This window comes from Phodopus roborovskii, unplaced genomic scaffold (genome assembly GCF_943737965.1).
Source record: "Phodopus roborovskii unplaced genomic scaffold, PHOROB, whole genome shotgun sequence".
NCBI lineage: Eukaryota > Metazoa > Chordata > Mammalia > Rodentia > Cricetidae > Phodopus > Phodopus roborovskii.
Window position 1 is genome coordinate 52,270 of NW_026126424.1, and position 27,526 is coordinate 79,795.

The window sequence follows — 27,526 nt, forward strand, 5'->3', positions numbered from 1 at the left end:
TGCATCATGGTGAAGGTAAGATTATAGTCTCTGCCTGTGCAGACTTGTATGTACTAGACCAGCTGTTGGGGTCTCTCTGAGTTCCCTGCTACAGAAGTGGACAAATAGGTTATCAAATATGGTTGCTTTCTGAAATCCCATTCTCTGAGCGTGCTGCTACCATTTCTCACAATGGACTAAACACACACACACACACACACACACACACACCCCTTGTTTGTGAGTTACCAAATGCCATATTTATTATGAAGAGCTTTCTAATTTCTGCTGTCATGAAGAGGTGGCGATTTCATACAATAGTTCTGAACAGTCTGCTCGGTCCCATGGACGTGGCTTTCTCAGAGCATCTTGGATTCTTGATAATGCTAAATATGCCCTGTCAGCTGAATTCCTCTGGCTTTCTGTGGCACCGTGGTAAAAATACATGATCAGATTTCACTATTATGAACACTCTTTCAGCAATACATGTACAGTCAAGTTTCCTGCCTAGACAGGTGAACATTTGACTCATGGGATTTACAAAAGTATCTCATGACAAAACTTGGCATTGCAGTTGTCTGGATGGCCACTTGGGTCTCGGTGTGACAGACTGTGAAGAGCTGTGCCTCAGGGGGCGATGCCACTCTGTCCTTTGTCAGCCATGCACCTGGTCCTTCATATCTGAGGAGAAGGGACAGTGAGGAGTCCTGTTGGCTTAATCTTATTAATGCCACCGTCTAGAATGCAGACTCTTGGATATTTCATCTTCACAAGATGAGCTGCGAACTGAAAAGAGAAAGTATCACAGAGATCATTCCAGGATCTCTTCACCATCCCAGTCTTTATCAGGCTGTGGGAGACAAAGGTGTTTTTATACCAGTAGTTGCTATTGTCACTTTTGTATAAGTCACTTGCCTTTTAATATATACTAAATCACCTATTTATTGCCAAGAAAGCTTCTTTGTGCAATGGGATACATGGATAGCTCTGTTCCTTTGTGCTTCAATGAATAACTTTTACGGGGAGATATAACCCTATAGGTTACAGGGAGAGTAAGCTCCTCCTAGTCCATTAGTCTTTTGCCCAGGGACTTACCACCACACCTTTCTGTTGTTGTTACTTTGTAACCTTCCTTGACAGCTAAAGCAGCCCCAAATCTAATCTGAACAAGTTTTGATATTATGGCAAAATTATAGCTTACAGCAGTTCTGTGTAAAATGTCTCAGCGAGGATCACACTCTGGTTATGCATGTTTTTGAAGCAACCAAATGAACATTTTGAGATCGTCAACTTGAACTACAAAAGGCCTCATCCAGGAGACCTTCTAGATGCCTGGCTCTCAGGACTCTGTAGACAACCTCTCCTGGGTTCCTGATCACCTTTGCCCATTCACTGTACTCCCAAATAAGGCAGGGCTGGCCTGGTTTCTGGTCACCATCTGAGATTGGTTCCCCTATTAGGGTTGCTTTTAGCTCTCAAAGATTCTTAGTTGATATCAGTCTTGCCAAATGTATTCAAATGACTCATCTTCATAGCGTCTTTACCAGAGTGTGACCGCCTTGAGGGAAGTGGCTTAGTTCTACTTCCTTTTGTTCATAGTGTCTGGCACAGGCCTGAGGTCAATAGACATTTGCTAAGTTGAACTAAATGATGACAAATAACTACTACACCTGAGGAAAAAATATTGGAGGGAGGGTTTGCTTTGGCTTCCCAACTCGTCTGCCTCTCCATTCCTTCTTCCTGGTTGGACCCCTTCCTTCTCCTAGGCCACTTATAGCCTACACTTTTCTCATCAGAAAATCCCGACCTCAGGTACTTCCACAAAGGTGGTTAGTGTCTGCTCGTGGGGCTACTGCTTCCTGTGGACATTTGAAGTTTAATAGCTGAAACCTAAATAAAGCACAGTGGTCTAAACACAGGAATCAAAAAAGCAAACTGAGTTGTTTGGTCAGGATATATTCTAGGCTTCAGTCCCAGAGACTAAGCTCTATTGACCTGAGATTCCAGGATGTACACTTTAAAAGGTAGCTCCCCTATGGTTCACAAGCCCACAAAGACACACAAAACAAACAGGTGAATATAAAAGATAAATAAAAACCCCCAGACACCTCCTTAAATTATTTCGGGGACAGTTGTACATAACACTGTCTTAAGACTAAAGGATAGTAGGTGGTGGTGTGGCGGCGGCGGCACATGCCTTTAATCCCAGCACTCAGTAGGGGGAGTGCAGAGGCAGGTGGATCTCTGTGAGTCCCAGGATAGCCTGGTCTACAGAGCTAGTTCTAGGACAGCCAGGGCTACACACAGAAACCCTGTCTCTGAAAAACAAAGACAAAAGGACAGTGGTGTCAGCGTGTAGTCAGAGTATATATTGCTGGGATATGATTGCAGCATTCCACATAGTGAGTCACATAAATGGATGCCAATAGTGCCGACCACATCCCTTTCTCTATCATTCTCCAGTCCCTAGACTCACGTGGCCATTTACATTTCAAATCCTGTGCTCCTTTAAGGTAGGTACCAGCTGGAAATCTTTCTTTAGTCATAACTGACGTTGGAGAAAGTGGGCTACTGTGTGTTAACGTGTCACACAGGCCACAGTGAGCGCATCTTCTCCCTGCCCTCCTTGTCTTCAGATGCTAGTCCTCAAGGACAGTGGCACCAGATCCATCCACCTGAATGTACAGGCAGCAGTGTCCCACAGTATATGATTACAGACACAGCTGCGTTTTCCCACACGCAGCAGTACAATTACCATGGAGGCTGGAAATCCTAGATAAACATAGCATTGCCGAAAGGCCCCATGGGGAAGCACTCGGCTTTCAGCACTTAAAAAACACCTCAGAAGTAAGAAAATGAGCAGGGAAGGACTACTGCACATTTAACTAATCTCTTAACTGATGTTGCAAAGCTGTAAAGAGTTCCTATTATAGCTGGACGTAACAACTAGGTTGCTGTAAAGCTGGAAAATTGGAATGGCAGATAGGTGTAGGGAAGCAATCAGAAACAACTGTGTGGGTGGTCTGAAAAGGGAAGCGGAAACAGGAGATAGAAAATGTAGATTGCCTTGAGAGGACCCAAACTACATTTCAGTAAAGAAAAAAAAAAAAGAAACAAAAAGCAACTGTGACCAGACTGGGAGCTCTGCTCTGACTCATTGTGGCTCCAATCACCCATGTTAAATACTGCTCCCACTGCAGAACCATGGCTACATCTTTTCATCTTTCCCACTCCAGCCTTTCTTCTGTCCCAGCTGCTCATTTCCCTGAGCATCTGGTCAGTAGGTATTTATGAGTGGAGGAGATGGTAGTCAAACTATTGACACAAAGCAGTATGGGATTGCATAAGCAGTTGTCAGGGCACTTAGTAGCCATTCTGACTTTAAAAGATGTTGAAAAAGCTGTCCTCCCCCCTCCCCACCCCACCCACCCCATTACCCTCTCATTACTGACCCCTGGAGTGAATAGAGGCTCAAATTACATGATAAAAGTTGCTACACTGATCAGACAGTATTTTGATAGGTTAGGGGATAGAAAAGGTTTTGAATATGCTGGCTGAGGCTTTCAATGTGATAAGAAGTCAAGTCACATATGGAGAGTAGCCGGGCTGGAGAACCTCCTATGGTGGCATTCATTGGTTCTAGCCTCCCCTCTTCAGGGGGCAGACCTTCAGCAGCCTCAGCAAATGCTGGGGGCACTCTGCACGGAGGGAAGGCATGGGAAAAGCACACGCCTGGACACACTGAGCAGTTACCCTTGGTAGAAGTTCAGGGTGCTCCAGAGGGCTGTGGTAAAGCCAGCAGAACTGGTGGGTGCTTTTAGGAAGCAGCAGTAACATGGTCCATTCCAGACCAGAAATGAGTTTCTGAGGCTGTGCTCCAACACCATTTTATTTATTTATTTGTTCCAGCCCACCCTAGCTGATGCCAATGTCAGCCAGTAGTATTGGATACTGGGATTCACTGCAGGGCAGTTAGAGTCTGAGGCCCAAAGCTGTAATTCTCACAGTGTAGTCCAGTGGCAGAAGAATGGGGCTGTACAGCCAAGGTCTATAGCAAAGAATCCCTAGCGACCTGGAAATTGCTGGGAGGTTTAGGGATGTTTAGACTGCATTTCATGTGAGCTCTATATCCATGCAAAGAGGATGAAGGTCTTGTGTTTTTATCACCGATCTGGTCAGTACTCTCTGGTCATGGTATGCGTGTCTAGAGCTGGGTAAGCACACCTCAAACCACAGCACATGGCAGGGTTTTGTAGGTGCCATTCCATTTTGTTTTCTTTATCTGGCATATTTGCTTGGGCTAAGAGATGACATGTTTGTTCAAAGGAAACCAAGTTCTGTGTAGCAGGAAAATGAGTGAAGTGGGATTTTTGGGTAGCCACACAGTACTGGAGGTTAAATAAGGCCAGGAAACGATACGCTGAGAGTAACTACAGTGTAAGGGGAGCACTGAATGGGGTCATGCAGAAAGCTAAATGATAACGAGCAAGCAGAACAAGTAAACAGAAAGCCCAGAGTTCAGCAAGACTCAGGGGAGAACAGAGAGACCATTCTCATTCGAGCTACCACAGGACAACTAAATTGCTCAATTTAACCTTTGACTTTATAAGTCTGAAGTTCATACAGGAGACAGGACAACTAATAAACAAACTTCTCAGACCCAGAGAAGTCTTATGATCTTAACTTCCTCAATAATGCTACATTTTGTAGACGACAATATTATTTCTGGATGGGCATGGTACTGAGTGGGGGAACTTGAAAGAATACTATAATGCGTAGCTGTAGTTATACACTTATTTGAGTTGTGGCCTGTGCTGTGTTAACCTCATGAATCCTCTTGGTATTCTGGAATGCTGAAAATATGGCCCACAATTGGTAATGCTTACAAATTGTTTAACCATTTTGTAAGAATTGAGTTATACAAGTTTGAGGAAAGAAAAAGATTTCTCTGTGTTGACTTGGAACAACATTCTGTGACCATGAATCCTATGGTCCTGATGGTTAAACACATTCTGGGTGTGTCCACAAGGGAACTTCCATAGATGACCGAGAAGGGTGGAGCTGCCCTGAAATTGGCCAGCAGTATCCTACAGGCTGAGGGGCCCAGAAGTAGAAGAGGGTATCTGTCCTCGGCTCCCTGGGCTCTATGCTGGGAACGGTGCTGCTCAGTCAATGCCTTCATCACACACCTCTAAATCAAATAAGGAATTTGCCCTTTGATGTTCTCAAGTGTTCACAACAATGTTTCTCAAGTCTTTGCCTAGAACAATGTTATTTTGCCTGGATTACTGGAGACACTTGTGGGACTGCTCCTGAGGGTGTGGTCAGCAGCACAGGATAGCTTACTAACAGCAATGGAAGCATGTGAGATCTGACAGTGATCAGAGTAAGAGACTGGAATACCAAATACTATCTGGACCTCTCACCATTGGTTTTTAGCCTCTTCTATCTTAACTTCCTTCATCTTAGGAAATGGCACCTCATTCTTCCAGCTAGTTAGGTAATAAAGCTGATATTCTCATATATGTGCCCCCATACAGTTTAAACCCTCAAAAACATATTCAGAGTGTAATCATTCCTTATCATCTACTACCCTGGAGTAGCCCAAGTGGCCTATTATTTGATCCCTAGATTGTAGCCATTCAACACTCATACTCATTTTCCAGCTTCTATCCCTGCCTTCCATGGTCTAATTCCTATACAATGGGAGTAAGCCTTTTTTTTCCCCTCAAGATTGTTTTCATTGTCCTGGTCTATAGAAACCCCAGAACCAAATAGTTTCCTTCCTCTTCCCTTATTTACTTTCCTAAATAGAATTTACAGTTCCAAAATTCAGCAATTATACACATTCAGATTTTCAAAGCAAACAAATGAGATAGAAGGTAGTATTTGGTGAATACCTGGATGCCCCATGATGAGGGCTACACCCCATGAGTCTTAATAGTTATTACGTTACATATCCCTTTGCCAATCATAGGATAACTCTCTTTTCCTCAAAAATAGCATACATATTTTTTCAACAGGTTCAAAGACCTCTCCAACTCACAGCGCACTTTAGATAAAAATTTATTTTATAATAATTTCATTTACAAATTTAAGACACTCACTTAACACTTAGCTTTTTTTTTTTTTTTTTTTTGTATGATGGTTCTCTATACAACCCTAACTTATTGCTTAAAAATAGTTTATACAGTCAAAGAACTCCCATCAGTCTTGTATATAGAGAAAAAAATTAAAAAGTAAATATGATAGCAATGTTATTTGAAATAGTTCTTATTCCTAAGAAAATGTATACTGGCTCATGTCAGAGAACAGCATTTCTGATAAAATTCCATCATGTAATAACACTGTGTGTCAGGAGACCTACAGACTCTCCTGCTATATTTCCTTTAGATCTGTATATTTTGGTAGTGAATTCAGCAATAATCATCTATCATTTTGTTTACACTAGACAATTGAGAACAGTAGGCCCCTGGTCATATTACACGATGTTCTGAGAAGAATGTGTATGATAAAAACTCAGATTCAAACATTCAGGGCTGTGATGGACTACAGCCAAGCTCCATCCTCTGCAGGTCAGGAAAGAGGGCTCCTGTGCTTAGTTCCTTGTTCAGCCACACACATTCCTGTGGTCAGGAGTAATTAAGTGGTGGGAGGGCAGGGGAGGTAGGGAGAATAACACAGACTGGGACAAGATAACTTTTCTTCTTAGCAAGACATGGATGTAAGTGTCCAAAGGATGACTTGGCAGTTGCTCTGGAAAATGGCAATGAGCTCGCTCTAGGGGCTGACAGTACCTTAGACAGAACATACTTCTAGTAAACATGGTAAGTAAAATGGTCAAAGTCTGGACCAGGGATTATGGTTTCCATCTGTGTACACGATGAGGATGCTTTACTCCATAAAGCTTCTGGAAAGCTATGAGGATAGTAGCTTCTGAGTAGCTACAGGACAGTTTTCAGTTCACAGGTCTACTGACATAAATTACTGCCCGTCATTCAGTTAACCAGGATTATATAGAAGAGTTTTCACTGTCAGCTTTTATTCAGTGTTCAAGCTGCATTAATATTTAAAACTTTCCTTCTTATCTGGTATAAATCCACAGGCTGAAATATTTAGTGACAAGCATGGCATGGAAAAAGTCAAGTCCAAGGCTAACCACAGCTAACGTATACACAGGTTGATTGAGTGGGAAGGAATGATCTGGAAATGATAAGAGTTTTGCTTCCCACTCTTTATCTAGAGGTTTGAGAACAACTATAAAGGCATGTATTATATTTTCTAAAAACACCAAAGACCACATAGAAATTATGTTAAAATATATGAATTTGAAGAACTACATGGTGATTATCTGGAATTACAGAGGTTTCTATAGAGAAAATCTGTATGCTCAATTGGCTTTAGTGCTTTAAGAGTCATTTAGTTTTCTGAGCACACAGGTGTAGTAGGATAATCTCTTAAAGACTAGGAGGAAGAGTTTGAACAAAAGGAGACAGTGCTAATAAGAATATAATAGTCTGGGTCTGCATTGTTAATTTGTTCACATTTTCATAGATGTAGTGAACACATTATGAGGAAAGGCCTAGGGTAGGTGATGATAACCTAGGGTAGAACTCTTAAAATCAACTGCCTGCATGTCTGTCTGTCCATCTGTCCGTCCGTCCATCCATCCATCATCTCCACCCACCTCCATCCTAGGAAATGATCTCAGGACTTCATGGACACTAGGCAAGAGCTCTACCATTAAGCTATACCCCCTAGCTTTGGTGCTCTTATGAAACAGAGTTTCCTTACTTCTTTTTACACTGTGAGAAGAGGACCATCTATGACTAGTAAGCAGGCCCTCACTAGACACTGGATCTGCAGGGTACTGGACTTTTCATCTTTGGAAGCTATTTAATTTGGAAAGCCTGGCTGTTCTGGAACTCACTCTGTAGACCAGCCAAGGCAGCCTCAAATTTGGAGATCTGCCTGCCTCTGCCTCCCAACTGCTGGGATTGAAGGCATGCACCCAGAGTAAATCTCTGCTTTTAAAGCCTTCCTACTCAATATTTTGTTATAATATACTGAGTACAATTATGTAACTTTCCTCATTTACTGCTCTAGTTAGTGGTATAACCCTGGGAAAGAAGGGCCTTAAAATGAGGTGGACTAAAGTCTCACACAATAGCCAACTTCACTCAGAGCATCAGACAATTTATACTCTGAGGGTTCACGCCAGTCTCCTGAGCAAAGTATACAATCACAGGGACAAGCATCGTGTGACCAAAACATGCTTTTCCATAGAGACACATGAATAACAACAGCTGAAGTAAACTTACTCCTATTGGCTACACATTCCAAGAACAATTCCATGTTTTAAAGAAACTGAGGTCACAAAACTCTTGTCTTGAGCATTCAGAATTCTCACAAGACCCAATTCTTGGACTGTGTTCTGATATTTCCTTAAAGTAGAATAATTTTGTTCATAGCTAAACAGCAATTTTATGCTTACATGTTTTCTTCAGGACACGGTACAGTAGACTGACTAGAATCCATGTTGGGGCTTTCATTTTCTTCTGGTGTATGGTGCTGGTCAGTTTTCCAGTGTGAGACCCATTACTGTCTCTAGAGTTCTATCCCACAGCATTATTCCCACACAGCAGGGAAAGAACCCCCAAACAAGTTCCAGTATTATACTAAGTTGTCATTCTCACTAAGCAACAGCTTCTTTAAGGAAAGATGGATTCACTGTGGGGCCTGTCAAGAGATTTGAGACTTGGGTTGAGAGTAGGATAGTATGAATAAATAGCTGCCATGGATATTGAAAAGCAAACTTCCTTTGTAAAGTGTCTAGTGTCAAAAATAAATTCCTTTGAGCAATTTGGGTCAAGGATGTAAGACTTTCCCTTTAAAACATTTAGTCAATTATAGCATGACACAGATGACAGGCTGTATAAACTATTGCTGTATCAGATGCACACTTGTCTGGAACCAACTGAACACTTTCAGTTATATAGGAGATATCTGTGCTTTCTAAGATACATTTTATTTTCATTGTGTGTGTATGTGTCTGTACATGCATTCATCAGGCTTTATGTCCAGGGAATGGACTGCAAGTTTAGCAACTGCGAGTTTTCCCTGTGAGTTTTGGAAAATATGCTTATTTTTTCAATGGCACAAATGACAGGAAAGTGGAACTTTGCTGCAATTTTCATTTTAAATATAATGCCACTTTGGTTGACTTTAAGCCTTTTGGTACAACGATCTTCCTAATCTTATAAGTTTGACCAATATAGATGCAATCTATACTGAATATATTTAGTATATGGTAATATTGATACCCCTATACTTATAATACACAAAAGTCCTAGCTTGTATGTCAGATGGGCAGTTTTAATGTTGCCAAATACTATGGAGGTAGTTTACTTAGTCTTCTTTGAATTATTTAAAAAATACTGTGCTACTTGTTAAATTCAAGTTTTTTTTTTCCTATATTGTTTTGGCCATTCTGGTATCTAGAAATTTCGTATGAATTATAGGATTTTTTTTTTTTTTTTTACTTCTACAAAGTGCCATCAGAATCATGACATTATCATGCTAGCATTTTCATCAAAGCAATAGGAGATCTTCCAGGCTATGAACATTTAAAGAATTAGGCTGGGCCTGGTGGTGCACACCTTTAATTCCAGAACTTGGGAGGCGAAGGTGGGTGGATCTCTGTGAATTTGACATCAGCCTGGTCTACAAAGCAAGTTCCAGGACAGACGACAGACACAGAGAAACCCTGCCGTGAAAAACAAGCCCCCCCCCCTTAAAAAAAAAAAAAGAAAAAGAAAAAGTTAGAAAAATTCTCTCTTGATTTCTTCATTAATCCATCAATTGTACTGTATTAGAAAATATATATATCTCACTTTTGTAAATTTTGTTGAGAATAATTTGTTGCTTATTACATACTCTATGTAAGTCCGTGTGGCCTAGTGGTCTAGGGTGTAATTTAACTTCACTGTTTATTTCTTAACATTATTTGGTGCTCTGAGGTGCTCTGATATTGGGGACCACGCATACATACATATGATTGTCATTTTGTCTTTGAGTTGACACTTTTATCATCTGTTGAATGTACTTATTTCCTCAGACTGGTCTGATAAGAATATGTGGGTGGGGGAATGGGTTAGGGTCACCTCATCCGTCTATGGCCAAACCACCCTGACCACAGTGGATCTTGTCTGAGCTCTGAAGCAGAGCAGGGCTGAGACAGTCCATACCTGTTTTGCTGCTATGCTCCTTAACTCCAGAACTTTTATAATACTCATATGTAAAGGTAGTGTAGTGGGCGATATTATTAGGTTCCTTAATTAACTTGACGTATCTTGTCTAAAAGCTTTACATTCATGCTGAGGTTGAAATGTTATTTTCATTTTAGATTCGAACAAATGGGGACTTGAATAGGTCAAATACTTGCCCAAGTTAACTCAGCTGGTAAGAAACTGAGCATAGACTGAAGCTACGCTTACAAAGCTCACATCCTTTACATATTATCATCCTTCGACAGCTGGGATCCTAACCTAACCTTAGCATGAACTAAGGTGGTGATTAATTACAGAGAGCTACAGTGGACAGTGCTGACCAATCTAGCTTGGCAGATTTGTTACCATTCCTGGGAAAAAAAGAAGCCAGGGGTTCATGTGAGAACTGTGGGGAGAGGCCATCCTGGAGAATCACTGTTTTCAGCAGTGACACAGCTGGCCTGAGGTCACTATTGGTAAAGATGCAGGAGGAAAAATATGCTGCTCCCTTCTCAACCCATAATTTATCGGAACGCCTCACTTGATGAACTAGGACTCAGAACTCACAGGCATTTTCCTTTGTGGGTTGGAAAGAAGTGTGAGGAAGAGTAGAGGATTGATCTGCAATGGCAGTGGAGAATAGAGAAGATATTCAGTACAAACACAGACAGTGGAATTCCAATCCCTCTAGCTGACATGCATTTAATTCAGTGCATGTGGGGGGAGCATCTGTATGGCTGTACATATCCGGGCAGCAGAGGGAAATAGGAAACCATACAAATAAGTATCTGAAATAGTCTTTTGACCTTTCATGAGAAAGCACTATTAAAGATAGATCGGATTCCCAATTTAAAACTATCACAAATGAGTTACTGTTATTAGATTGGAGCACTAGTAGCTGTGCATATGATTTGTTTAGTCATTATTGTCTATAAGTGAGTCAGCAAAAAGGATGTGAAGAAAAAAAGTAATTGACAGTACCTGACTTCTAGTAAGCATGACACTAGTTTAGACTACAATGGTTCAGTACTGCTAAATATCCTATACTGCATGTGGGCATTCATTTGTTCTATATTTCCTTCATATTCTGAGATCATAGACATTGGCTTGTACACAGTAGACTTTTAAGTTAATGGCCTAATCAAAGACATAATCTATGTATTGATAGATAGGTTTTACCTGTATATTAAAATTAGATAAATGACATTGATTAGTATGATTTTAGGATGTTCGGAAGCAGTTAGAAGTTTAAAGAGTTTTAACCTCTAAGGTCTACTTATTAAAAATTTTCTTTCAAGTGGTGAATGTTTTATGAAAATAGAGCCATCATCTGGTAAAGTTGGTTTCAGGTTTTGGCTTCATGCACTATGTTGTGTGTGAAGTCATAATAAGCATGTTTTAAAGGCAGAGCACATGGCAGCGTTCAGACTCCAAAGCCTCCTGAGGGGAGCTAATGGCAGAGTTTACAGAGTCATACAGCATATGTTCCTACTGTGGCTATGGGCAGGCACATTAGGTAGACTGAATCCATGTTTGAGATGGGTAGGATGATTCTCCCTTGTTTAGCTACCTTCCCTGTTGCGGTGATAAGCACCTTGACAGAAGCAATGAAGGAAGAAAGGATTTTAGTTTTGACTCACCACAGTTGAAGGGAGTATAGTCTATCATGTCAAGGTGGCAGGAGATGGAAGCAGCTAGCCACATGTGTCTGCAGCCAGGAACAGACACCCGTGAATGCAGGATGCTCAGCTTCCTTTCTCCATTCACACAGTCCAGGAGTAGCATATCTAGTGGGTGGGCCTTCCTATCTCAATGCAGAAAACACACACACACACACACACACACACACACACCCCTATACACTCCCTTACAGACGTTATAAAAAACAAGAGCAGATAACACATGTAATGTACTTATCCCAGCACCTCTCATGTAAAGGCTAGCCCATAACTTGGATTACTGTCACTGTTGGGATTCCTTCCTAAGGCTGTATACTACCTGGAGCCTACAGGTACGTGTTCTAAATAGTGGGGATGTATAGAATGACATAGCACCTCTAACTAATGTAGTAGCAGTCATAAAATGATATTTACATCACGATAATACAGCTACAATGGCTGCAATTATGTATGTTGTCACTGTTCTGGATTATGGATTTAAGTGACCAATTACTTACTCTACTAACTTTCTTGAAAAGGGTACATTCTGTTACACATTATATATTGTCACAGTTTATATTAAAGGTGTGATTTATGACATAATTCAAAGGTAAGTACTCTTCTTAGCCCTGCATTTCTAAAATAACTTGTATTTATTTTAAATGTTTTTGTGTATTGGTCATTGTGTGTGTGTGTGTGTGTGTGTGGGGGGCAAACACATACACATACATGTAGAGGTTGGAGAGCCATCTATGGAAGTTGTGTTTCTTCGCCCACCATGTGGGTTCCAGGGATTGAACTCAGCTTATCAGGCTTGAAGAAAGTACCTTTACCCACTGAACCATCTTGCCTACCAAGTTTTGGAAACTTAAAATGTCCTATAATCAAAAATCTTCAAGACCTCACATGACTACAATTTTAATACCCACATTTATGGTTTGTCCATTTTACAGAGACATAAAGGAAACTGGATGGGAATACTTAACCTCTATTCCTAATTTTCTCAGTGAGAAAAATTTCCTAACACATTGCTGGCCCTTCTTCGGTCTCCTTTCTCATTCTGCCCTAAAAGCCATGGGATTCATCTAATTGGCTAATCTGGGAAAGCCCAGCCTGTGTCCCCAAGAAGCTAGTAACTGCTCTTCCAAGGTATGGCTCCTCCCAACTTTAGGGAAAGGGCTTGGATGGGATGGGTTCTGCATTTGCTCAACACACAAATGTTCTCTACTGGCTCTGGGGATGTCCTTTGTGACCACACTTGGCTCTCATATGCTGTAGTCTCTGGTCCTTTTCTTTATCTCTCTCTCTTTCTTTGAGACAGGATTTGTCTACATAGCCCTGGCCCTTGCTATACTTGCCTTTGAATTCAGAGCTCCATCTGCCCCTGCCTCCTGAGTGCTGGGATTAAAGGTGTGCGCTGCCACACCAGGCTCCATTTTCTTTTTATGGTGGTGATTTTTATCAGTCATATCTACTCTTTATTTTTCAGTTCCCTTAGACTATAGCAATTCTTCTCTCAATCTGGAGTTCAACTTTTTGTTTCACACACCCAACTCTTGAGTTTCTAGGTAAACAAATCTTATCAAAGCCCAACAATGCCACCCAGGCAGCTTCCAGAGTCTATGATCGAGCCCTGATTCTCTGACAGAAGTTCAGCCTATATTTTTGAAATGTCAAAAAACAGCTAAAAAAAAAAATCTCTGGAAACCTATGCTGTCATATTAAGTTATCTCTCATTATTATGGTAGATAATTTTAAGGTGCGTTACCTTTGTTTATGTTGGGTTTGCTTAACTCTGTGAAGCTGTGTTACTGTGCCTGTCTAAAACACCTGATGGTCCTAGTCCTAATAAAGAGCTGAACAGCCAATAATGAGGCAGGAGCAAGGATAGGAGGGGCTGACAGGAAAAGAAAAATAGAAGGAGGACATCAGGGGTCAGTTACCCAGCTATGCAGCAATCCAGGAAGTAAGACAAAAAGCCCAGCAAAAGGCAGATGGGGATAATTTAAAGGTAAGAAAAGCTGGCTAGTACAAGCCAAGGCAGGGCATTTACAACTAAGAATATGCCTCCATGTGTGATTTACTTGGGAGCTGGTGGCAGGCCCCCAAAAGAGTCGAAACCTCAAAAAGAGAACAAAATAATGCAGGCATCTAACTTCATAAAGAAAGGAGGCTTAGTTAGCTCACAGTTGCAAAGGGAAGAAGCCCAAAGGCCTACAGTCAGTGCCCACTGTGGACGGAGGTTTCCTATGTGGAGGAAGAGAGCAAATCTTGGCATCAGAAGTCAGCACCTCAGTCCTACAGTCCCTTCCAGAGGCACCTCTACTGGCCACATGACTTCCCATGAGGGCCGCCTCTTAAAGGTCCCACCTTTCAGTACCATCAAACTTAAGTTCCTGACAGACTTTTGACGAACAACATCAGCAGCTACCATCTGGGGTTTCCAAGCCTCCTGATGCTGAAAACTAGAGGTGGGGTAGCAGAAGGAAGGAGGCGTCCATAAGAGACAAATCTAGAAAAGAATACAGACAGCTGGGTTTTCCTCTGACTCTGAAGAAACGTTTTTGACAATCTGGACAGTAGGCAGGAACAGTTCAGAACACGTGAAGGACATTTCTGAGGACACTTACCTCGGCGGTGTGCTTTGCCACGTGCCCCACGATCACAATGACCTTGCCCTTGAAGTTCTGAAGCATCGTGGTGTAAGGGCCCTGGCTGAGCTCTCCCTCCGCTGTGAAAGCAGCGCTGAACGGGACGTTGATGCTGCCTGCAATGTGACCTCGAAGAAAGCTGACAAGGGAGTTAAGGAAAAGTGCTTTCCTTTTCTCTTTTCTTTTTTGTGGAGCCTTGAGTGTCTGAGAGAAACAGAGGAAACTCATTCCTAGACAACAGTACTAAACGTTCCCGTGTACACCTGAGTATTTTATCTAAAAGAGTAATGACCTCTAAGAAGGAAGCGAATTAAACCTGAAGATGAAAAGAAGGAAGGGCAGCTTGAGATGTAATCATCAGTAGAGACTGAAAGTGACCCTGGCCCACAGAGGCCAGTCACCAGCTGGCTGCCAGCTGTGTGCCATCAAGTTCACCAGCATAACCAGGCTTTTTAAAAGCACTGGCAAGTGGCGTTCTCAGGGCAAATTTGATACTTGATGCTAAGTCCGACTCCACCAGGAAATGTTAGAGAGCCTCAGCCCCAGCTGGAAACTGTTCTGCAGGTTAAGGTGTCCAGAAAACCTGGGCAGCAGATCCATTATTCTGCCTTTATAACCCCCCCCCAAAGGGGCCATGTCTGATGGTCTGACTATTATTGTTAGTTTAGAAAATAAAGCTATCCATTAACCTCCAATATTTAGCAATGACATAAGATCTTAAACATATATGTTCTAAGTTATTAAAAGCATGATTGGGTGAACAAAATTAGAACTTTGGAAATGAAAAAGACAAGGCTACATGCAGAAAACCATAAGAGAGATGTGTGAGATGTTGTTGTAACAGACGGCATCCAGTTGGGAGGACGGGCCGGGGTTTTCACCGGTGAAGTGATGGCAAGATCAAATCCTGAAGAAAACAGTTAAGACAAAGGAATAGAATGGAGGAGGGGATGAAAAGTTTAACAGGGGGCAAGCATATGCCCAATTAAGGGCCAGGAAGGGCAATACTGTGGAATTTAGAGCACAGGATAAAAAAGGAGGTGGAGGCTAGACTGTGCTGGTGTTGTTTATGATAACGATCTTTATTCTGCTAATAAAGTGGAAATATTTTAAGCAATGCTGATTTGCATTGGGGCACCACTGTGGGGAAAAGCTCAAAGGAAAGTAAATGTTCACCCAGTTAAGTTTAGGTTGTATCTCCACTCCTTTATACTCACCGATGAAGACCACAAAAGGCTGTTTATGCATTCAACAGAGCCCCTCCCCAAACTTCCACTTGAGAGACTTAAAAGTGATAGTTTTAAAGGTCATGACGTGAGCAGCTTATGTTTTCACTCAAACATCTGGCTACAGAAGCGAATACATTCTAACTACACATTGAAACGGCAGTTGCCACTGCTTATTCTGTACACTGAAAGGACAGTTGTCACAACTCATTCTGTAGCTCGTCAGCTGTTGCACTTCCTCCTCTGTCCAGCTCATTAGTGGGAAGAGGAGAGATCCCAGGCTCAGTGTTTCTAGAACAAGTGGGTAGCAGGAGGAAGAAAACATTCAACACTAATAATAAAATAATTAAATATATTCTGAAAAAACTATGAAAGGTAAAATCTACACTGGGATTTCAGGAGACATTGTTTAGAGAACTCTAGAATGAGGACACTATTTGTAAACACAGGTAAAGAACCCTTAAACTTTTCCCATGTGCCATCACTGATGGGAGATGTCATTCTGTAAATGTTTCTCATATTGGTTAATGAATAAAGCACTGTTGGCCAATAGGAAAGCAAGATAGGTGGGGCTAGGAGACAAGGAGGAGAGAGGAAGTAGTGAGGAGGAGTCAGCATGTAGAGACTGGAGAACAGAGGTCCGGGCCCGCTCTCTGGTAAGATGAGACCATGTGGAAGTACCTAGATTAATAGAAATGGGTTAATATTTAAGACAGAGCTAGCCGATAAGAAACTAGTAACTGGCCAACAGAATTATATCTAACACAGGGTCTCTGTGTGTTATTTGGGGCTGGCACCGCGGTGGGACCAGCGGCGGGGGAAAAACTACTCACAACACATCACCACTCGGCTGACATTAGTTTCTCAAACATCATTATTCAGTAGTCTCGGTGAGAGTCTTCATGAGCAATGGGGACTTTAAGAATAAGAACCTTGAAAATACTTGAAAATATTTAAGCAATTTTGTTTTCAGTAAAGAGGCCTTAAAAGTGATATTATTACTACCAACCAGGAGTCCAACTGCTCATTTCTCAGCAGGCCTGAATTGGCTACCAGAAAGAACTTCAGACAGCACGTCTGGGCTGTGAACAGCTTTGCTTTTAGTGGTTTTATAGCAACAAATGCAGTGCAAATCTATCCTAGTCAAGTGCTGGGATGGACAGGTCCATACAGCACACCTGTTCTTTGTTAGGACTGTCTCAGACACTGCCCTTGGTGTTTGCTATGGTGTTTGCAGTAGATAAGCCATGGCTGGTGGAGAGGAGGACATGGAAGGCAGAGCTACATGCCTGATGCAAACTGGGCCAATCTTATTTCCTCTCTCAAAAACGAGAAACAAAAAATAATGCACACATGGGTTAAGTTTTTGAACATAAAATCCCATTTGAATGCCTCTATATAGAATGTTAACCACATACCAGAAAAATCACAATCACCTACTCTAGAAGAAAAACTGCTTAAAGTTACATTCTGTGAATTCTTGGTTTTAGAAAGTAAGACATCTGAATATAAATGTCCAATAACATTACTTAAAATCACAGAAACACCTGGACAATTTTTATACTGCTACTTAGAATGTATTCTTAAAGGAGATTTGTCTATACTGCTTTTATTAACTTGCTATTTTTCCAGAATTTTCTGTTTTGCTTTATGGTTTAATTTTTTTAAAATGGAGATTGAACATTAAAATGCTTGACAAAATATGATGAATATAAGAGTTTTGGAGAGGAGGAAAGTTCTGCCCAAACCCCCAAATACATCAAGTCTTCTGATTGTACTCTGGAAGACAAATCATGAGGGAGCAGAGCCTTAGACCACAGTTCCCTATGGTGCAGGCCTGGAAAGCATCTAAGAACACCCTCCCCGGAACACTCTGTCAAGAAGCAGAGACTGAGTAAGTACAGATGTTTGAACACACAATGCTGTCAAGTCTCTACATCTTCCACCCATAACTGCATCACTGGCAAACGAGGAGAATGAACCTGGCCTCCTTAGAGATCCGTGCATTCACAAGCAGTCTCTCTTGTTTTTGTACACTTGACAATGAAGAAAACAATTTTACTTACTGAAGGACCTTTTGTCCTTGGTGATGATGTTTCATTGTTCACAGCACAAATCCTTATATGGCTGACATTAAGATGAAGTAGAATGACTCTCCATTCCATCAGGCAGACCTAACCACAAGCCACCAGAGACCAGGGAGATTGCTCACCTGTCCTCTATTTGATGCCCTGCCCCCACACTATCTTCAATCCCCTCTTCCAAATGGATCTAACAGATAACTATAGAGCACTTCACCCAAACATGAAAGAATATACCGTCTTCTCAGTACCTCATGGAGCTTTCTCCAAAGTTGAACTTATACTTGGTCAAAAAGCAAGTCTCAACAAATACAAGAAAAGTGAGATACCCCCCCATGCACTCTGCATCGTATCAAACCACCATGTATCAAAGCTGGATTTGAACAAGTGAAACAACAGGAAGTCTATAAACTCATGAAAACTGAAAAACACTCTACTGAATCATTACTGGGTCAAGGCAGAAAAAAGAAAAAACAAATTAACTTCCTATAATACAATCACAATGAATTCACAACACACCCAAACTTATGGAACACAATGAAAGTGGTCCTAAGAGGAAGAGGAAAATTCAATGCACTAAGCACCTGCTTAAAAGACTTGAGGTTTTCGGCAATTTAACAGCACATGTGAAAGCTATAGACCAAAAAAAAAAAAAAAAAAAAAAAAAAAAAAAACACAAAACCAAACCAAAAACAAAACAAAACAAAAAAAAAGCAAAAAAAAGCAAGCCAAGCATACCCAAGAGAGGAGGAGATGGCAGGACATAACCAGAAGGCTGAAATCAATGAAATAGAAAGGAAGAGAACAGTATGTAGAATCAATGAAACAAAAACGTGGGTTCTTTGAGAAAATTGACAAGCTAGACAAATCCAAACTAAACTAAGTAAAAGACAGAGAATATCCAAATTAACAAAATCAGAAATGAAAAGGGGACCTAACAACAGAGAGCAAGGAAATACAAAGAATCATTAGGTCATACTTTAAAATCCTGCATCCCACAAAATTGGAAAATCCAAAAGAAATTGACAGTTTTCTCAATAGATATGACTTACCAATGTTAAATCAAGATCAGACAAACACATTAAATAGGCCTATAAGCCCTAAGGAAATAAAAGCAGTCATTAAAAGTCTTGCAACCAAAAAAAAAAAAAAAAAAAAAAAAAACAACCCATGGTCAGACCATTTTAGCACAGAATTCAACCAGATTTTCAAAGAAGAGTGAACACCAATACTACTCACATTATTCTACAAAATATAAATAAAAGGAATTGCCAAATACATTTTAGGAGACCACAGTCACTCTGATACCCAAACTACACAAAGAATCAACAAAGAAAATTACAGACCAGTTTCCTGCATGAACATACAAAAATACTCAACAAAACACTCACAAACCAAATTTAAGAACACATAAAAAAGACCATTCACCATGATCAAGTAGGTTTTATCCCAGAGATGCAGGGATGATTCAACACACAGACATTTGTCTGTCATCCATCATGTAAACAAACTGAAAGAAGAAGGAGAAGAAGAATCCACATGATCATCTTATTAGAGAGATTAGAGATACAAGGGCCATACCTAAACATGAGAAACACAATTTACAGCAAGCCTATAGCCAACATCAAATTAAATGGAGAGAAACTCAAAACAATTCCACTAAACTCAGGAACAAAGCAAGGCTGTTCTCTTTCCGTATTTATCCACTACACTACTTGAAGTTCTAGCTAGAGCAAAAAGACAACTGAAGGGAGTCAAGGGCACACAAATTAGAAGTAAGTCAAACCTTCACTACTTGCAGATGATATGATCTTACACAAATGCAACCTCCACCCGCCAAACTCTAGCAGGAACTCCTAAGGCTGATAAACACCTTCAGTAAAGTGGCTGGATTCAAGATTAACTAAAAAAATTCAGTAGCCCCCTTATATACAAATGACAAATGGACTAAGAAAGAATTCAGGAAAACAACACCCTTCACATTAGCTACAAACAATATAAAATATCTTGGAGTAACCCTAACCAAGTAAGTGAAAGACAAACTTCAAATCTTTGAAGAAAGAAATGGAGGAAGATATCAGGAGATGGAAAGATCTCCCATGTTCATGGACCCGCAGGAGTCACATAGTAAAAATGGCCATCCTATCAAAAGCAATCTACAGATTCAACATGATCTCCATCAAAATTCCAACACAGTTCTTTCCAGACCTTGAAACGACAATACTCAATTTCATATGGAAAACAACAACAAAACAAATCCAGGTTAGCTAAAACAATCTTGAACAATAGCACAACTTCCAAAGATACCACCATCCCTGATTTCAAGTTCTACTACAGAGAAATAGTAATACAATCCACATGAAATTGGCATAAAAACAGACACACTGATCAACAGAATCAATCGACTCAAAGACGCAAACATACATCCACACACCTATGGACACTTTTTTTTTTTTTTTTTAAATAAAGAAGCCAGAAATACACAATGGAAAAAAGAAAGCACCGTCAACAAATAGTGCTGGTCTAACTGGATGTCTGTATGCAGAAGAGTGCTAATAGATCCATATATACCATCCTAATAGATCCATATATACCAACAAAACTCAAGTCCAAGTGGATCAAAGACCTCAAAAGAAAAGCAGATACAGTGAACCTGACAGATGAGAAAGTAGGGAATAGCCTTGAACATACTGGCACAGCAGGCAACTTCCTAAACAGAACACTGATAGCACAGACACTAAGATCAACAACTAATAAATGGGACCTCATGAAACCAAAGTACTTTTGTGAAGACAAAGGACCCTATCAATGGGACAAGACAGCAGCTTACAGAATGGGAAAAGATTCCCCCAATAGCTAAATATATAAAGAACTTAAAGTAGACATCAACAAATCAAATAATCCAATTAAAAAAATGGGTACAGACCTAAACAGAATTCTCAAAGAGGAATCTCAAATGGCTTAGAAACCTTTAAAGAAATGTTCAACATCCTTAACCACCAGGGGAATGAAAATGAACACTACTTTGAGATTCCATCTTAACCCTGTCAGGATGGCTAAGATCAAAAGAACAAGGGCCAGCCCATGCTGGTGAGGATGTAAAAGCAAGGGGGACACTCCTTCATTGGTGGCGGGAGTGCAAATTGTACAGCTACTTTGGAAGCCAATATGGTGGTTTCTCAGAAAACTGGAAACTGATCTACCTCAAGAATCAGCTATACTACCCTTGGGCATATCCCCAACCGGTCCTCCATTCTACCACAAGGACACTTTCTCAACAATGTTCATAGCATTTACTCATAATAGCTAGAAACTGGAAACAACCCAGATGTTCAACTGAAAAACAGATAAATTATGGTACATTTACACAATGGAGTATTACTCAACAGTTAAAAAAACAAAACAAAAACAAAACAACATGAAATTTGCTGGTAAATGGACAGAAATAGAAAAGATCATTCTGAATGAGGTAACCCAGACTCAGAAAGACATGTCCTCACTCATAAGTGGATATTAGCTGTAAAATAAAGGACAGTTATGCTATAATGTATAGAACCAAAGAGGCTAAGTGACAAAACAGGGCTCAAGGGGAGACATAGATGACCCTGGGAAAGTGAACAGATTATGTGGGTGGACTGAAGGCTGGTGGGGATGAGAAGAGAAGGGATCATGGTGGGGATGGAGGGATGGGGGGAGAGAGTACAGGGAGAGAAGACTGGAATTGGGGCCTTTGGGGGAGACGTGGAAACGTGGTGCAGTGGAAACTTCCTAGAACCTATGTGGGTGACCCTAGAAAAGACTCCCAGTAATGGAGGCTATAGAGACTGAACTAGATAGACATCTATGACCAGGCAAGGCTTCCCATGCCCAACACTGCCTGGATGGGCAGGAACCAGAAGCTGGATAGCCCAGAGGCCTATGGTAGAACCAAAAGGACTGGAGAAATACAGAGTCCACAGCCAGGCGACAGTGAGTGCCCTGCCCACAGCCAGGTATCCTTCCTTTAAGTTGCTTCTTGTCAGGTACTAGGTCACAGTGAGGAGGAGTGTAGCTAACACAGTATACACAACAGTATACTAAGTAGTTAAAGTGGATAGAAAATTTAAAAACATATTCTGGGCATAATGCAATTACATCATATAGGTAAATGAGTGTTTATATCACAGGAAATGCTCTTATCACATGTCTTTACTTCACAAAAATATCAGTTCCTTTCAAACACATGGTCAAAATTCAACGCAGGGTGATCTCATACTTCTGAATCCTGACAGACACAGTAATTTTGTTGAGCACTGTAGTAAGTGGTACTAAAGCCTCATTATCAGACCATATCAACCTCACCAAATATGAAATCCTACACATCTCTGTGCTGGCCTGCTTTCTGTGTTGACTAGTTTAGATAATGCAACAACATCTCTTCAAAACCCATTTGAAGGCAGGACCTTTACTAATAGCCCCAAAGGAAACAGAACTAAGTCTATGGTTTCGCCATATATAACTGACAGCATTAATTGAAATAAAAATATGTTCAGACATCATTTTCCTTAGAACTGCTATTACATATCTGAAGTGATATCAGCAGGACCCCCATCATCCAAGTTTAAAACCTTACTTTTAACACCTCACCAGTGGCCAGGGCTAGCAGCTTCCACTTTGGTGAATCTCATCTTCCCGGAACTATCCCTGCAAAGGCCTGCCAATGTAAGACAGCACTTACCTTGAGCTCAGAGTATTCCAGAAGTAGCTGTCTAAAACTGTTGCTTTTTTTTTTTTTCTCCTGAGAAATCCATTTTATTCAAACTTTTCAACCAAGGAAGTGTCTAAACAAAGTGGCCAGATGACAACATTACTGTTGTTCAGTGGCCCAGATCTCTCATTACAGCCCTCAAGAAGCAGAATCTGATAGTTCCCATTTCAAACAGAACCATTTGGCTGCTTTTCTGCCCGGTTCATGCAATTTTTCTCTGCCTAAACACTTTAATTACTTAGACAGGGCCTCTGCATCCTTGTCCTCCCTTGCCAGCTTCCTGGGCTAGCACTAAGGTTACAGGCCTGAGCTGCTGGTTCCTTTGTATCTCCGTGTAATCTCTTAAATGTGTCCTTGACCTCTCTGGACCTGATCCTGGAAGGACTGTGTTCTTACTCTCAGATGTCTTCTATCCCTTTCCTCACCCAATCTACGTGAACTTTAGAAGCCACCACGTGGTTCAGGTTCTCCTCCTTGTATTTCTATGACATGTGACTCATTTCAGTGTGATGCCATTTTCTATTTATTTAAAAAGTCCATTCGACTGGAGAACAGGGGCTTGGATTTAACTTTGTATCCCTGTTGCCTAGCAGATGTCTTTAAACAGAACCAACTGGTTTGGATACAGGGCTAAAACAGCAAATGGCACCAACTGCTAAAATGCAACTCTAACAACTATTAGTCCAAGCAGTGGAGATATTCCTCAGCAGTAGCTACCATACGCCCCACATTACGGGAGACCCGTTCAGACATGGATGGAATGTTTGGTTTAGATGGACTGAATACAAACTTACATGGGATGAGCAAAATCTCGAAGAACCTTATCTCCTTCTTCTTATCACAGCTTCTCCATAGGACTTTGAAAATATTTTTAGAAATAAATTCTTAAGGAATATTGAATAAAATATATTACTAGCATTCATTGAATATGGTGAATAATGAAAACAGCTGGGGCTGGTTTTAGAGTGAGTGTAAGCCTGAAGTTGTGTTTCCCATTTTTCTTTTACTCTCCTTTTTCTTCCATCTTCCCCTCCCTCCTCCCTTCCCTGCTTCTTTCCTAAGAGCCTTAGGAATAAAGTTGTAAAACTCAGCCTTTACTTGAAGCAACTTGAGATTAACATTCCTTCAAAGTATTTCTGTTTACAGATGACGTCAGTTGGGCCCACACTTGCATGACTAAGGCCACCTTTAACATGGACTACAGAGAAGTTGAAACTCTAAATATTTATAGCTACCAAGTCAACAACTGAGCTGGGTATTACCTGTGAAACCATTAACATTACTCATAAAGTTTATGCGCTACACAAGAAACATTTTCTATTGCCTTTCTCCAAAATTTCCATGGATATACTGAAAAAAGCTCTACCTAGAAACACTTCATGTTTCTTCCTTATAGAAACAGACAGAAGTAAAATATTATTTCAGCAGAAAACAATGCTGTTTACCTCTATGGAGGCTCTGGCAGTCATGTCAAAGCTTTTGTGGGTATTTCTATGTGTTTGGGGTTGTGCTTTACTGCCTAGTGTGTGCAGTCTGGCTACAGCCTTCAGCATTTTGTGCACCCCCTACTGTTTGCCTTTGCCATCCTCAGACACAGGCAGGGGCAACTGATGCTGGTTTGCTAATGCACTTCTCTTTACATGTAATCACAACTCTTTACATGTAACCACAACGCGGACAATAGCTGTGACTGCAGCATCCATGGACTCCCAACAGCCGTCCTAGGCGATTTGGAAAGGCAGCTCCTGGAATCTACTGGCACACAGTTCGTTTGCCTAAGAGTGCCTCCCCGACTTCACATCCAAGTGTCTCAATTATTTTACATAGGGAAAAAAAAGATGAGACTGAAATGTAATTTTAGAAATGTATTATCCCTAAAACACAAATGAGGAAAAATGTTTACGTATTTGGGTAAGACTTTTGTTTGATAATCTCTCACTTAGTTGGCTTATAAAACAAAGCAGAAAGCAGACATTGTGGGATCCCAGCACAGGAAGGTACAGGCAGTTTTAGTTCTAGGCCAGCCTGGTGCTCTGCAGCCACTTAGAGGCTGGCATGGGAGACCTTATCTTCCAAATTAAACAGAAATAGAAGCTAGGACAATATGTGGAGAAATATCACTATTTCAAAACTACCTTTTGTTTGGTCATTAATTTGACAGACTTTGAAGACTCCCTGTGGAAGGCCTCACACACTATGGGGAGCAGAAAGGGGATGGGATGGGGGGTTGGTGGGGGAACAGGGGAGGAAGGAAAGATGCAGGAAATTGGAATTGACATGTAAAACAAGCTTGTTTCAAATTTAAATAAAAGAAAAATAAAAATTTTAATAAAAGAAAAAAAACCTACGCATATCATGTTTTTACCTTCTCTAAACTCAGGCTTGTATGACTTGGAGAAAATAAAAGGGAACATTTTGAAAAAAGATTGAGTGGTGTGCTAGGTGTGGTGGCAAAGTGCTTTCCCTCCCTCAGGAGGCAGAGGCAGGAGGATCTCTGTGAGTCAAAGCCAGCCTGGCCTACAGAGTGAGTTCCAGGACAGTCAGAGCTAACATGTGAGTCTGTCTTAAAAAATGAAATCAAACAAATAAAAAATTGAATTATATTTGAAATCGTGAGCTTTCAAATTGTATTGTTAAGTCACCTAAGATTTTCACACTGCTTTTTAAATTCTGAGAAAGCATGGTTTGAATTTTATTTAAAAAATAGACTGAAGATATGCACTTGAAAATATGCAGACTTTGACATGTAAGATTGCATCAATAGGGTATCCCTAATTTATTGCTTTTATACTTACTACATGCTGTAAATGTGAAAATTTAAAGGGACTATATGAACAAGGGACAGAGAGTCAGGATCATGATGGAGAACTCTACAAAGAGAGCTGAACCAAGCTGGTAGGAGCTCATGAACTCTAGACAGAGAGCTGTGGAACCTGCATGGGTCCGAACTAGGCCCTCTGCATGTGGGTGACAGTTGTATAGCTTGATCTTTCTAAGGGACCCCAGATCCCTGGGAGTGGGACCAGGATCCATCCCTGGTGCACGAACTGATTCTTTGGAGTCCATTCCCTATGGTGGGATACCTGCTCAGCCTTGATGGGGGTTTGGGGGGAAAGGAAGGTTGGTCCTGCCTCAACTGAACGTGCCAGGCTTTGTTGACTCCCATAGGAGGCCCTACCCTTTCTGAGTGGTGGATGGGGGTGGGTGGGTTGGTGAGGGAGTGGGAGGGGAATCTATGGTTGGTATGTAAAATGCAAGCCTGCCTACAAAAAGGTAACCAAAAAAGTTACAAAATTCTTCATTTCCTACACCTTTTCTTAAAAGAAAAATCCTGTTTAAGAAGGGGCTGGTCTGTTAAGAAAAAGTATGGGGCTGGCGAGTGCCTCACAAGTGTCTGAAAGTCCAGTCCCACTCACATGCATTTGGGCAAAATGCTCATATACACAAAATTAAAATATTAAAACTAAAAGTGTGAGTGTGGGTTCCACAGTGTAGTGGTTATCACATCTGCTTTACACACAGAAGGTCCTGGGTTCAAGCCCCAGTGGAACCATGACAGAAATAAAAGTATGATGGCTGTATCTGTAGATCAGTGTCTGTAGAGAGTGTCATAGGACAGTTAATGTCCTGGCTTTGATCCCCTGTATTTTTTTTTTTTTTTTAATAAGAAGGTAGGATAGCCATTTAGCTAGACACTAGGGAATAATCAGTGTATGCATCATGGGATTCTGACAAGATGAAAACATATGGAGAAATTCATATATTCATAATGACTCATACCTTATACCTTAATTCAAAAACAAAAAAAAATCACAGAGTAAGTTATAGTAAAATCTTCCTAAAAACATTTGTATTCCATTTAAGCACATACTCTCTATAAGCCAATGTTTTCACCATTTTAGTAAATATGAATTCAATGTTGCGATCTGGTCACTCTGGTTCTGAGGTAGGCAAAATATATAAAAAAAATACATACTCTGTCTTTGCTCAAATTCCAATCGAAACACTCATATACACAAAAGGAAAACAGATATTAAAAGAAAAAGTGTGGGGTTACTGACATAGGCCAGTGGTAGAGTGCTTCCTAAGATCATCAGTACCCTGGCTCTCTAGCTTTGATCCCCAGCATCGCTTTTTAGAAGAAGAAACCAAATGATATATGGAAGCACATTATATATCAGAGAAACACACACACACACACACATACACACACACACACACACAGAGAGAGAGAGAGAGAGAAAGAGCACATATCCTACTGTTTGGAAAACATTTTTATAACTTTGGTCTAGTTAATATGCACGGCCATTCATTGCACATAGTTTCAGAGTTACTTAGCTATTCAAGTCCAGAGGCATCCCAGAAATGTTCACTACTCTCACCACACACCCTGTATAAAGAAAGAAAAACACAGGAGAAGGACAAATCCGCCCTTTCAAAGCACTAGGCAAGGATACTCTTCACTGTTTCGGATGTCGACCACCAGGAGCTTTGGCTTACTAGACTTTGTTTTCTTGGTGGGGGTCTTGAAGTGGCCTGTCATGGTGAGCTCACACAAATCAATCAAGTCCTCTGCTGAAATCCGTGGTGATACTTCTGATTTTAGGTCATTCAAAGTGATGGATTCTCTTGACTGAAAAAAAAAAAAAAGAGTACAAAGAACAAAAATATTGACAATTTTACAGAGACAAACTACAGGCATTTTATACCATTAGTATAACCCAAGGGGAAGAGGACTCGAACTCATTTTGGTAATCTACAGTGTAACTGTGATTCTTACTAAATAGCCATTATACTGTCAAACTAGGAAACTGGCCTCATCTTTAACCTGTTATATGGTACATGACTAATCGACACCAACGACATCAGCAGTCATTCTGTGTTATTTAGTAGAGAAAAGAATTATTCCCTCCCAT

The 27,526-nt window shown here is 40.8% G+C and overlaps 1 protein-coding gene and 1 non-coding gene across 2 annotated transcripts in view; one reads left to right on the plus strand and one right to left on the minus strand.

Moving 5' to 3' along the window:
* Nucleotides 1-238: 238 nt before the first annotated feature.
* Nucleotides 239-27,526, minus strand: part of Tbck (TBC1 domain containing kinase) — a 131,353-nt gene continuing 104,065 nt past the window's right edge. Inside the window, exons 23-25 of the mRNA XM_051185487.1 lie at nt 27,068-27,243; nt 14,536-14,695; nt 239-765 (exon numbers count right to left, since the gene is read on the minus strand). Coding sequence (XP_051041444.1) covers nt 655-765; nt 14,536-14,695; nt 27,068-27,243 — 447 coding nt within the window. The 3' untranslated portion in view covers nt 239-654. The remainder of the gene's footprint in view (nt 766-14,535; nt 14,696-27,067; nt 27,244-27,526) is intronic.
* Nucleotides 26,091-26,163, plus strand: Trnav-uac (transfer RNA valine (anticodon UAC)). The gene has a single exon. It is a non-coding gene; the product is annotated as a tRNA-Val (tRNA).